The sequence below is a fragment of the Phragmites australis genome, chromosome 24, assembly GCF_958298935.1.
Source record: "Phragmites australis chromosome 24, lpPhrAust1.1, whole genome shotgun sequence".
Taxonomy (NCBI): domain Eukaryota; kingdom Viridiplantae; phylum Streptophyta; class Magnoliopsida; order Poales; family Poaceae; genus Phragmites; species Phragmites australis.
The window spans coordinates 782,274-795,496 of record NC_084944.1 but is presented as its reverse complement, the minus strand read 5'-3'; the positions used below and the strand labels follow the sequence as shown (position 1 = coordinate 795,496).

Below are 13,223 nucleotides of genomic sequence, written 5' to 3'. Positions count from 1 at the left end.
CTGTTCATGTTTAACAAATTCTGAACAACAGAAGCTGAAATCCATGGGCTAATGCTCACGAGTTGAGGCTTAGAGCATCTGCCCCTGGTATATATTATGTTTCAGTCCAAGTGCATTTCAGGCATGTGCATTTGAAATGCTGCTCATAAAAAAATGGAAAAGCTTATCCCCTAGTATTTTACAATTTCAAGAAGTTTTTTTATTTTAGATAAATAGAGGTAGGCCCCTACAGATTGATCCTCTATAGATCTGTGGAATCAAATTTGCAACCTAACAAAGGGATAAGTGCCAACACCAAGGATTGAAAGTTCTGTATCAGTTTGACTATCTATACTACGATTCTCAATATAGCTCTCAACACTTGGGCCATCTGATTGCTTGATCCATCTAGTGCTGTCACTCTCAGCGTCTCAGACTGCCACTGATAGACTGCTCCCCTGCAAATTTGGCATCTGACCAACACTAACTAGGATATCTGGCTTTTTGCCTGGCACTTTCGCGTGAGGAGGAAGGGTGGTTACTTATGTGGAAAGATGACAATCTACCACTAATATTCCCTTCGACAAGACGCTCCCACTCATTGGTAGTTTCTGTTTATATATATGATTTGGTTTGTGTGAAATGATTTCATATTTCGCGGTTGGTAGAAGATGGGAGCAAGTAGAGATGTTGGATGGAGGAGCTGCCCACCTTTATTTTTCCAGCATGCCATCGAGCACCAACAACTACCGATTGTTCACAGCAGGATTCATTCTGCTGGATCGAAGTTTCTTTCAACGCCTAAAAGCTGGGCGTTTGGCTGTTGCCCCAGTGCACACTGCAAAAGTTGACTTGTACGGTACAACACTGATTTGAGAGCAAGTTGCCGGACATTTCCCATTCTTTCCTTTTTACGGTTTTTTCATGGCATGTACGTTAACATGAATGCTTTGATACCTTCTGAGAACATTTCATAATATGGAATGCCCTTTGCTAAATTGCTGGAGAAGAAAATACGAGAAAGGAGAGGGGGATGCAGTGAATGGCAGACAGAATGTGAACTGCAGCATGAAGTCTGCGAATTCTTCATCCTAGTTTATACAAATGTAGTTAGTGCTACTTAGTGATAGATCCATAGCTAAAAATTAGAGAACTCTTTCTCATCTTCTTTCTTCTTCTTTTTCATCTTTCTCCACCATGCTCAAAAATTAAAGAGAGGCTTGAGAGACACCCAAGTGTGCTGGATCCGGATCCTCTACCGTTGCGAAGGGAAGTACGGTGAACAGTGCTGAATACAGTAACTTGTTAGGTGCGCTACATTATCTATGACTTTACTGTAGCACGAGTACTGTTTATGAAATCGATTTTACTGTACATGGGTTCTATATCACACTGTTGCTCTAAATCCTAGCCATCCGTTTTCAATCCAACGGTTACCGTCCGCTAAAATCACAGTTACTATTCTCCTCTAACTTTACTTTTTAAAGTCAGAGGATCCTCTTCCAAGTGCACCCGGGGTAGGGGCTCCCTGTTGGATCCGCCACTGGTGCTACTAAGCAGTGCAGTTCTGTGACAACACCTCTATGTTATTTACGGTCTTTTTTACTGGACCTATTACGGCTACGATCGCCATCAACGACCGCGTGCTCGACGGGCTGTTACGCATGTCGCTGTCCTCAGAAACTTTCCAGAAAGTCTAGTGCTACTAAAAACTTTAAATGAATTTTACACGGGTTGTTTGCGTGTGTACAGGTTGCTTTCGCCGACGTCCAAGAAGAGCTTTTGCCATGGGCGATCCGGCAATCGGTGGAAGAAGAAAAGCCATGGGAATCCCTCAATAAACATGGAGCTGGTAATTGAATATACCGGGTGTTGCTAGCATGATGTGCATGCAACAAGTTCGAGTCAAGTCGTCTCAGGTGAGAAAACGCTGAGTCGCACACACTGTGGTACAGAAAAGGTGGTGCCGCGAGAGAGCAGACAGCTAAAACATGGCGTACGCCACTGCGTCGAGTTGTTGTATTATGAGCCAGAGTAAGATTTTATTTGGCAGAGCAACTTCAGAATTTTTTAAGATTTAGAGTTTGTTAGATAAAATAAAAAATTAAACATATGTTTTTAGTTCAAAATAAGAACAAAATGATTAAACTAAAGACTTTCAATTTATTCATAGCTCCTACTTTGATAATTTATAGAGCTAAAAATAACCTGTTTAGAAATTTTAAAGCTAGAGTTCTACTATCAGACCCTAAACCCGTGCGTGCTCCTCATCTGTACCTACGTCGGGCACTAACAATTTTGCTAAGCAAACCCGTCCTAGCCCATGTGTAAAAAATGGGGGTAGTATTGTCATAATATAGTGCCTGCAAATTATCTAAATAGGCGTTCGAGTGCACAGTTCACCGATCCCGAAACATTTCACACGTTGCTACAGCTATCAAGATACGAGTATTACTATGCAATAGCAGTACTGCAAATCCAGTTCTGATGTTCTTCCATTTCCAGTACTTGGCAAGACATTCAGGACATCTCTAACAATAAATGATGGTTATCTTTTATTTTTCTCATCATATTTTTAAAAATTTCTAATTCTTCATACCTTATAATGTTTAGAACTATCTATTATTTTCTCTCATTCAAAAGTTAGCTCTATAAAATTTCACTCTATATCAACTTTATCTTCACCCCACTTCTCTCCTTACTATATGCTACAGTAATAAAAGTTAACTGTTATCTATAACCATTAGAGCTGCTAGCTAGGAGATTTACTTCTATTTCCTTTTCTTATGTCCACCGGATGGCCAATAGTGCGCCTCACTTCTGTGCTAAACAGGCCTCTTCGGTCAACAAAATTTGTACTTGGTTGAGTTGCGTACCGAATTTACTGGCAGATGTAATCAGCAAGGATTGTAATTCTGTCAATGGTTAATATAGCGTTCATGTTTGCGCTCAAAAAAAGAAGGTAAGGGTGCATTTCTGCAAAAAAAATCCAGTTCTGATGCAGCAGCAGTCTGAACAAATAAAGAGGAAGAAGCAACCACAGCAGAGTCGCAACTAACAAACGCCGCGCAGTGCACAAGACAAATGCCAAGCTCTGTTCACTCGCAACTCAACTGAACCCAGCAGTGGACAAAACAAATCCTCCGAATTGCCATTGAAATTTCCCAAGTTGACGTCTTCCTTCCAAACAAATTGAAAATTCACATAGAAAATAGCTATTCCAATGTCTTGTGTTAATACTAGTATGCTAATGCCGGACTTAATCAACTACGAGCCAAAACAAATCCTCCGAATTGCCATTGAAATTTCCCATTTTTCGTTTCAGTCTCCAAGGCAGCTAGTACTAACAAACATCATCATATCATCGTCGAGATTAACAAAAGGTCAAATTTTGTAACCAAAGAAAAGAAAAGAAAGATCAGAGAAGCGAAAAAAAAAGGAAAGGAAATTTGGCCTGGCCGGCGAGGGCGCGCAAGGCTGCGTCATCGGAACCTACCCATATCGGCGAGCTTCCGGGACGTGTTGCGCCCGAACGACGCGGCGCCGCCGGCAGACGCGTGACGCCGGTGGCTGTCTCCCAGGGAGGAGGGGTCTGGCGGCTGGCACCGGCGCCGGCCGCCAGCTGAGCTAGGCCGGACGAGCGGGCTCAGGCACACCGCGAGCCCCGAGATCCCGTCACCGCTGGCGCCCGCGCCGCCGCCATGCCGGCGCCGGTGCTGCCTGGCCGGCGAGGGCGACGGGAACCACCAGCTGCTGCTGCCGCTTCCCGGTGACTCGGGCTCCTCGTCCGGTGGCGCTGGCGCCGCCGGCAAGGTCGCAACCGATGAGGGCAAGTCGGGTCTTCGCTTGCGGTGGACGATCGCCGAGAGCCACGAGGTGGACCGTCGGGGAGGGTCCTTCCTAGCCCCCTCTTCCCGGCTGTGGCGCCCGCCGCCGCCTCCGAAGATCGCCGCTAAGAAGGAGCGCCTCCGCGCGACCTTCCTGTGGCTCTCCTCAGCGGGCTCGTCGGCGCGGACGGCGGAGGCGGCCGCGACGGGGCCGACCTGCGGCGTGCGGAAGAAGAGGAGGTTGGGCTGGTGCGCGAAGGACGACGACGAGGTCGCGTACGCGCAGGCGTCGGAGCGCCGGTGCGCGGCGTAGGGCGAGACGGAACGCGGGAACCCCCTGGCTGCCGCGCCGTGCGCGCGCGGGGGCGAGCTGCCGTCGCTGCTGGCCCCGGAGGCGGCCGCGTCGCGCTCGGCGGCGAGCGCGAGGAGGCGGCCGCGGAGGCAGGGCGCGCAGACGCCCACGGCGTTGGCGTAGGGGTGGAGCTTGCACCTCATCTCCTCGCGCTCATCCCTCCGGCCAGTCGTCGCAGACGCTGCCGCCGCGCAAGCCAAGAACAAGAGGGGGCAGGCAGCGCGGTTGGTTTGGCTTGTTGGTTGGTTGTTGGGCTTGGATTTTTCTTGGCTCGGTGCTGCAGCAGCAGCGCCTCGGCTGTGTGCTGCGGCCTGCGGTGTGGAATGTGGTTTGGGTTGGGCGATGGCTGGGATTTATTTTGGGAGGGAGGGCGGGACGGAAACGGTATGGTGGGGCCCGTGGTGCAGGCTAGTCTAGAGTCTAGTTCAACTCTTAAGTCCCCAGTTCCAAAAAATAAAAAATCAAACTTTCCTCGCCGAAAAGGTCTCTCACCTCAATTCTATCTACCCAGTCGTCTAAGCAGCACATGAGCTGAGGTCGATTTCTCACCAGGGATCTAACATGTCTAACCATATGGATTTGAAACCGGGTCTATGTACTTGTTTCTCACGGGTTACAGACTGAAAAAAATAGGTAATCGTTTGGTAAATCCATATTCAAACACTGAGCGTAATCCGATTTCTCGGTGTAAACGTGAGAATTAGCCGTATGCCAATCCGTATATCGTTAGCGGGAAAGCTTTTACGCGGATTTATTGCTCGTACAATGACATGTGCATGGGATTTATTGCTTCCGTTCTTGACAAAGGACAGATTCCATGCGTCGAGGTACAAATGCTTGGTGAGAAGAGTCGAGTCCATTTCTGTGCATTTTCCATGGCATATATACTCCTAACACACCACAGCACAGTTTCGTGGTCTCGGCATGGTCAATTGCAACAGTGCTCCGGAGACGTGGACTAACGGACGCGACACACCGAAGCTTCCAACGCGTATCCATTTGGGTACGTATCATTGGCCCATACAGGAGCACTTGTTCGTTCTGACGATTTGACCACAGACAACAGGAGCTGACGGCAACAACTCAAAAGTTTATTCCCAGGAGCGGCAGATGAACACCCCCCCCCCCCCGGGGCACTGCACACACGACATGCGAGCAACGACGTCCGGCTAGAAGCAAAATGAATGGCATCGGATCGGATGTTCTTAGGAGGTGCCCGTGCCCGGCATGTGGCGAGCAGCAACACCACGAGACTACATGTGCCATAACGGTAGTTTAAGGTGTGGTCTCTCTCGGGAGCGGTCCGTGCAAGTGCAGCGACGACGGGGGCAGCCAAAGCTGGAAGAGGAAGGCCTGCACAGCACAGGAATTTACTACTACCATTCCTCCCACTAACTACTACTAGATGGCTAACCGTCACATGATGACAGTAGATTAAATTAGTATGCCTTAAGTAATGGGCAACAACTAGCTGCCTTTTCTTGTTTACGCTTCGAAAGTCCAAGGTATGGTCTCGGAGATTGTTCGGACATTACAATCACGATCGTGAGTTCGTGACGCATAGCATAAGCAGCTGGTCCTAGTTACCAGTCTCAATCAATACTGAATTGGCAGCGATGTCTGTTTGGTACCTGTACAAATGTGGACAGCCCGACCAGCCAATGATCCATGCTGACGTAGTTTTAATAACGGACTAGAATTATGTGGAATGATAAATAGGACGGCTCAAACCTCAAGGCAAAATTATTTCTTCTATATGACCATGGACAAGAAACCCAACCAGAAATTTAGGTTTATGCCAGGCATTGTTCAAACTTCAAAGTGACATTTTTTCTTAGTATGCATGCGTACTTCCAGTTTGCTGTAGATACGCGAACTTGTCAAGATACGTCATGGATGTGGTGTTTTGTTCCAGTACTAGACCTGTTCTATGCAAGAATCTCGTCAGAGATCAAAAAGGGGGAAATAATAGTTCTAGAAAGCGTGAATCTATTGCCAATAGACGAGGAATCCGCAGATGAACCAAAAGTCAGATCAACATAGTGCAATGCAGAGTCAAGTTTAATGAAGGTATGCAACTGACCGAAGAATCACGACTGATTTGTATACAGTCCAACCAATGCAAAGCAGGGACAAAAGAACCATCCAGAAATTGACCAAAACTGACTAAACCGATCCCTCTATTGGATGGTTCTGCATCATCAATCTTAACAGTAGAAAATGTCAGAATAAGAAACAATTGGACGGCACACGGGTCTTGCAGGTCAGAGTACGCCAAGATTGTTCAGACGCAATACCAGTATTATTTATCGGACGGCTCTTATATAATTCCCATATGATACGGTAGACCACACTAAATAACTGCCCTGGTTCAGTTACATGGTAGTGCTCGCAGCCAACAATGCAAACCTGTTTGTTCTCTATGATTGACCTAGCAGGCCAATACCATGAACCACATAGTTAACCGCAAGTTGAATAAACGATAGTATTTTCATTAGAAAACCCACACCAAAATGCAGTTATCTGAAAGTCCAAGCCCTACTGTCTATACCGACTACTGGATGGACAGGAAGCAGGAGCTTAAGAATCAACATGTGCCTCCTACAGAATTCAAGTATTACAAACTAACCTCAACCTTAGTGCTTTAAAGTCTGCACATGAGTTATGAATAATTTAGATTTATATCCTAATCGCAGTTAAGAAATAGATATAGCACAAGTGCACAACGATTGATATTAACAGGCTAATATACAAGGCAAACGGGTGATCAGTCTACTAAGATTTGACAACAAAAGTGCAGAATAGCTGACTGTAAATTCTGCATTTGTCAAATTACAACATGTCTAATTAAGAAGGCAGATATATAACAAGCATGTAGAACGTTACCTTCATCGTGTCCATGACACGGCATCAATCTCATCCCGTGCAGACTTGTACAGCTCAAGCCTCTTGAAGCATTGCAGCCTGCGCTCCATAAGTGCAGGATCCTCATCAAGGAGTACTGCAAGTTGCTTAGCCTACAAAAATATATTTTATCACTGGAAGGACTCGTAAGAGGAGAAATGAACAAAGCTAGCAAAACACTTAATTTACTCACATCTTTCCTGCCCACTTGAGTGTAGAAATAGTTAAGCAGGGACCGCTTAGCTTCGCGGACTTGACAGTGAACAACAGCCTTGGGGATAGTATTCTTCAGCGTTTCAGATACCATGCCAATGTATGAGGACACGTTGGAAGCAATCCTCCTAAAGTGTGCATCAGTGTAACGATCAACAGCAGGAGTATTAGGGTTTCCAGTTCCGGGGTTTCCAGTCCCGGTCTTATCAACTTCCTGTGGGAGCTTGCGGAAGAACTCCACTGTCAAATACGCTGACTCCATATCAACCAACCGTACAGTAGTTTTACGGCTATCTTCACGGAATCTCTCGAGGGCCTCAAAGCATGCAGCAGCAAGCTCCGCTTGAAGAGTTGGAAATCTTTTCAACTCCTAAAGATGCAGTAAATTTTGTAACTATATAACTGGGGAAAAAGGTGTGATTGATGCTTTGGAATCTAAGTAGCGCAGACCAACCTGAGTCTCCCCGACGGATTTTCTCACCAACTCTTTCAAAACATAATGCACCTGCAGTGATGGTAAGACACTCCTCATTTAATGAAGAAAGTACTAACACAATCAGAACAGGAAGAAGATATCTTACAGCATCTACAGAAGCTTCAGCTGGTCCTCTAAAATAGTTGAGAGCAGATTCAATCAGTCGACGGTACCCTTGCTCAGGAGCAATTAAATGAGGCTGATAACCGTCTGCTTCTGATACAACTCGCTTAACATTTTGCACAGAGAGGTAACGGTCAAATGGAAGCTTCCGCAGAGCAGAAGGGAGTTTGTTATCAAAAACCCCATAAATTTGATCACCACCAGGTCGTCTGCAAAAATTACATTTGCATTTTGGGTATGGTGTAGATTTTTTTTAAATGAAATAACTGATATGACATTTACCCTCCATCAAGATGTTCTTTAAATATTTTGTCAAACGCGCGGCAAAGCTCCAAGATGAGGTACAATTGAGCCTGCAAAAGCACATACATGACGCTCCTTTGTCTGTTTGAATCCAATGCAATTTAGCTCAAAAGTTCAGCAAGATTACCCCAGCATCAGAGGCAATAGGTCTACCAAGGTGATCCATCTCAGATTCAAGATCGTCGATAGTTTTGTTTATCAAAGATGTTATACTTGGAATGCGTGCTCTGATCACAGCCTCTAGTTGCTGAAAGATGGAAACAACACAGCATGATCGACCATTTTTAGATCACCAACACTAGAAACGAAAACAGTAGAAGAATTTACTGAACCTGTGAAAGAAGTTTGGCAAGATATTCTGAACCCATCCTGCTGGCTAGATGAGAATATTCAGGACTAGAAGCAAAGAACTCTTGTTCTTTTCGCCTAGCAATAATCATGTCAACATTCCTGTTGATATCTGCTTGTGAACGGTTCACAATTCCAACCCATGGGTGCTGCAGTCTGTAAGCTCTTCCTTCAAGAACCTTAACAAGAAGAAAGAAGACAGGGTAGTTACAGTTCCAAAGATGATAAATACTCCAAGTTTGGCCAAAATGCACACTGAACAAGAGAGCAATGAAACATACATCAAGTGCATTTGTTCCCTTGTCCATCAAATCAAGTTTAGTCAACACACCAAACGTCCTATCACCTGAACAAGTTAAGATGATCCCTCAGGCGAGAAACAAACATGGTGAATCAAAACTGAAAAGGATGGGATTGTGTCAGCATGGGGAACATATCAAATGAGAACTAGTGAGCTACCCTCAAAATAGGGGATGCAACCAGTAATCTAAGCCATTGGATTGAATCTACATGGCTCATGTCAACCACCAAAAGTCATGACAATCTGACACTTTCGAAAACACTTGAATTATTCCACTTTACTCTTTATACCCTACCAAACTCCCACTTTCCCATTCTACCTTGCTATATATCATACACCATCCAAGTGAATCTAGTAGCTGAGAATTGAGCTCCCAATCTTACTTAGGGGCGTTTGTGACCTTCTATTTGTTAGGGTAAACATTCACTGGGAGGATAGCCGGGCGACGTTCGGCTGTTAAGGGAGGGATTAGACCATAGATTGGAGAGGCATAATATTGAGAGACTAGATTAATTCTTCTTTGCTTGATTACAAAGGGTGGCAGCCATGTGCCTTATATAGGCCTGCAAAGACCTCATTTAAATCCAACTTTAACTTATCTCTAATCTTACCTCTAACTCTTATCTGATTTAAACTAGCCAATCTCTAAACTTATCTCTAACTGAATCTGATTCAAACTAACAAACCGAATAGATAAATTCTAATCTCAAGTCCTGCTGCTGCCACGGTTACTGCTCACACGAGTGAACAGTGATCCCTACTCGTGAACAGTACTCCTGCACGTGTGGGAGTAACCCCGCACATAACACTATTGCTTATCACCCTGTCAGCGAGTAACATACTTAATTCATTATAAACAGGCATCAGGGGAGCTGAGTAACACAACCTCTGAATGTTCTGGACTGAGACATGAAGAAGGCAAGAAAATATACTTTGAATGAGATTAGTTAGCAGGTTGTCACACATTTCTAGTTTACAAATAGCAGGGAACCAGATGATCTTCATTTAGAAACTGGTAGAGAAAAGAAAGTCCAAAACCAGTTGATGTGTATGCTATCATTGTTCATGTCAGGCACAGATGATGTGGGCATGCTTTGAGAAAATGAACTGAGAAAAGATTATACTAGGCATATGCGGAAAGTACACAACTATTCAACCTCAAAATTGAAGCATGGTATCATCAGCCAATGGAAATAATATATCGTAGCAAAGTAACTGTAAAAATTAGATTCATACCAGTTGGATCAACATCCCGAGCAAGCTTGATAGCGTCCGATGTTGCTATATCTTGATTGGCGGGAGATATGGCAAGTATAATACAATTTGGCTACAAGAGAAAATAGCGAAATGTCACGACATAGGTAGTCATCAGTATTTATTTCTTACTTTAAGGCGTAAAAGTGCCATAATAAGTTCAAAACCATAGCACTGGTATCGACGATGAAAGTATTACGTCATTTATTATAATACACACCATACAAATATGTTGAAGTCATGGTTTCCTTCTGTTCAAGTGACCTACCTTATCAACATATGAGCGCACCATATTTTCAATATCCTGGACAATGCTTTCAGGTTGCCCCTCTGAAAAAGACAACATGATCAGTGAAGCGTTCCTAATAAAATTTCCTAAATTCAACAATGCACATAAAAGGATGGAAGGCATTTACATAACATACCTACAGCAACTTTTGTTAGACCCGGCAGATCAATCAATGTTAAGTTTACCACTGCAATAGTCAAGTGAATAGAATAAATGATTTTTTTAAAGAAGATTCAGGAGCTACATGGATGCTACAATAAACCTACTGCTCCATAAACAAGTAATCAAAGATAAGTACTGGTTTTGTCAAACAGAAAAGGTATAGAGCTATTTACATAACACGGAACTGACATTTAGATTTAACAACTAAAAGCAGCACAATATTCTCCTCCAATAATAAAAGAAGGAAAGAAAGAAGCAGTAGGTTAGGCCCAGGGTCTAAATACCATGTGGAGAGTATATGCTGAGATGAATCGGAACAGGAGATATTTGCTTTGTCTTCCCCGTTAACCTGTCAGTTTCATCTTGTATTTCCTTCCGCACAAGAGCTGCAGAAAACAATTATTGGCAGAATCTGTATTAAGTATATGTTCACCTTCAGTCATTTCCAGGTACTGGAGTCTGAAAATACTAAATCCATTCCGAGTTCACTAATGACAGTTGATTTTGTATTTACTGTTTATGCTACTTTTGGATATATGGTACAAAGTCTGATCGCAAGCACATAATATTTGAACTAGCATCACAGTATGGGGTATAAAAAATTTGATTGATGACATTTGTACCGGTCAAATAAAATCATTTCAATCTTCCTATGCCACTATAATGGCGCCAAGGGCAGCTGCAACACCTAATCATTGAGACTCTCAAGACAATAAACTAATTATTTAAGCAAGCTAGATAATTGCACTATGTAATCAAAGTAACCATGGAACCACCTTGGGGTGCAGAACACCATGGAACTTTATCTAACAAGTGTTAATCCTCATGAAGTAGAAAATTACAGCAGAATTTTATGAGTAAGCAATGGAATTGAACAAATCACTGTGTGGACCAAATACAATAACTGAATGGTAGTATGGTACTTCTGGCAGAACGAAATTTATAACCTTTTCACTGTGCCTAGAAAAGGCATGGCTAGGGACAGTAAAAATAGGCAATCAAGTATTCTATTACAGCAACCTACTTGTGGATAATCCAATTTTCAAAGCACAGGCCAACATAACCGCCAACAACCACGTATCACTGAAGATGAGAAAGGGCGTTCACCGAAATCAGTGAAGCGGCGCTTGGGCATATGCAGGAACTCGGCGTACTCCTGCACCCCATCATCCGTCTTGTGCAGCTGCAGCACCAGTGGCCTCCGCGTCACGATCCCTTCCGATCGAAACGCAAACCCAAAGCCATCAAAATTCCAGCACAAGAGCTTAAAAAATTCAGCGACGAACATGAAATCCACGGCCTACCTGAGCCTCTAGGCAGGAAGTCTCGCCCCACGATGCTCTCCAGCACCGATGATTTCCCCGAACTCTGTACATGACATCGCAGTTAAGCGTCCTCGTAACTAAGATACGGAACGAAACCCTAGGTGAGCAGGCGCCCAGAGGCGACGGGAAGAGGCGGGGCGGACCTGGCCACCGACGACGGCGACGGACGGGAGCGCTTCCCACAGGGTGGGGAGGGAGGCGGCGTCGTCTCCGGCGCCGTGGTCGCCGAGGGCGGTGCAGGCGCGCTGGATGCGGTTCACGAGCACGATCACGTTCTCCATGGTCGCCATATCGGGGTGAGAGGAGGAGGAGGAAGCGTTGTGCTGCGACGGAGCGGGATGGAAGGTTCTAGAAGGAAGCGGAAGGTTCTAGGGGGAGTGCGTTCTGCTGTCTCTGAGGTGTGAACGAAGCAAGTCAAGCGAGCAGATAGAGAGGAGGCGTCACTGTTGTGGTGTAACTGCCTCCGGATTCCGTTTTTCCTCTTCCGGTTTTGCCCCCCGTCGTATTCATGTCATCGGGCGGGAACTGTTTGGTTTACCGAAACTAGAGTTGTTATTTTGTGATCTGAATTCAAAAAAGCGTCACCTAAGCTCCATATATACCGTCAATTCGTATGGGAATTTCGGAGAAGTACATTGGTTTGCATAATTCATAGAGTTCTTGTATAATTTGTGCATTCTATACATGTCTTAATATTTTGTAAAATTGATTATCTACATAGTAAGTAACGTGAGGCAGTTAAGAAATCTCCTGATTGCTACAGTAACAAAAAGGCAACTTGTAGGCGAATTTGTTTTCCACCGTTGAGCTAGCCAGCCCACGATCCTCTGACGTCCTTCTAGCGCCGTAGAAGGGAGCCTAGCCCTCGTACGATATATCTCGTGTGGATTAGGTAGTAACTGCTAGTAGTTAGGGTCTCCCCATGATGTTATGTTTGAATGGGGATTTGTGTTCAAGGTGGGTCTTCTTCAGCGATGGTGCCACTTGTGACGTGGTTCCCAGCGACGATATTAGAAAGATTGTTGTCTTTTTGCTTGTGTGTGATCAGAATAAAAATATGGTTTTTCTCTATATTAGGTGCTACTCTTCACAGATCACCAGTGTTCCTATCAGTGGTGCTGTCCTTATTTGTGAAGGGGTTGTTCTCAAGCATCCTTTTGTGGATTGTGGTTTCAGATCGTTGGCTCCATCACTTGCAATAGTGAAGTTTGTCTCTGGGCTTCCTGTTTCAGCAATTCTGAGGATGGCTGTGTCAAATCTGAGTTTCCTCTATTGTTTTTGATGTACCTTCATAGCGACATAGTGCCCCATTTGTGGCTTCAAGGTGTTGGTTCTTGCGGCAATCCAAGATCGGGAGGTCCCTCGTTG

The 13,223-nt window shown here is 44.7% G+C and overlaps 2 protein-coding genes across 3 annotated transcripts; both read right to left on the bottom strand.

The window, feature by feature from the left end:
* Positions 1 to 3,139: 3,139 nt before the first annotated feature.
* Positions 3,140 to 4,306, bottom strand: LOC133907095 (uncharacterized). The gene has a single exon (XM_062349119.1). It carries the CDS (start codon positions 4,299 to 4,301, stop codon positions 3,462 to 3,464), a length of 840 nt encoding a protein of 279 aa, XP_062205103.1. The 5' UTR covers positions 4,302 to 4,306; the 3' UTR covers positions 3,140 to 3,461.
* A 12-nt stretch (positions 4,307 to 4,318) lies between these two features.
* On the bottom strand, positions 4,319 to 12,292 carry LOC133907094 (phragmoplastin DRP1E-like). Of its 2 annotated transcripts, XM_062349118.1 has the most exons (16): positions 11,999 to 12,292; positions 11,835 to 11,898; positions 11,638 to 11,745; positions 10,815 to 10,916; positions 10,505 to 10,555; positions 10,348 to 10,409; positions 10,062 to 10,152; positions 8,806 to 8,870; positions 8,509 to 8,703; positions 8,304 to 8,423; positions 8,156 to 8,226; positions 7,857 to 8,082; positions 7,730 to 7,780; positions 7,256 to 7,645; positions 7,045 to 7,175; positions 4,319 to 6,081 (listed from the first exon to the last, which is right to left on the bottom strand). In XM_062349118.1, the coding sequence occupies exons 1-15, from the start codon at positions 12,143 to 12,145 to the stop codon at positions 7,047 to 7,049; spliced, it is 1,872 nt and encodes a 623-aa protein (XP_062205102.1). In that variant the 5' UTR covers positions 12,146 to 12,292; the 3' UTR covers positions 4,319 to 6,081; positions 7,045 to 7,046. The 2 variants fall into 2 exon arrangements, with proteins under 2 accessions (XP_062205102.1, XP_062205101.1); XM_062349117.1 differs by lacking the exon at positions 4,319 to 6,081 and having other exon boundaries at positions 6,821 to 7,175.
* Positions 12,293 to 13,223: the final 931 nt, after the last annotated feature.

What these genes read in the sequence shown, in the direction of transcription:
- LOC133907095 (XM_062349119.1), bottom strand. Translation starts at nt 4,301, where the DNA reads ATGAGGTGCAAGCTCCACCCCTACGCCAACGCCGTGGGCGTCTGCGCG.
- LOC133907094 (XM_062349118.1), bottom strand. Translation starts at nt 12,145, where the DNA reads ATGGCGACCATGGAGAACGTGATCGTGCTCGTGAACCGCATCCAGCGC. An exon ending in CAGCATATACTCTCCACATG is followed by an intron (nt 10,556 to 10,814) that starts GTATTTAGACCC and finishes TGACTATTGCAG; the next exon opens with TGGTAAACTTAACATTGATT. An exon ending in TGCGCTCATATGTTGATAAG is followed by an intron (nt 10,153 to 10,347) that starts GTAGGTCACTTG and finishes TTTCTCTTGTAG; the next exon opens with CCAAATTGTATTATACTTGC.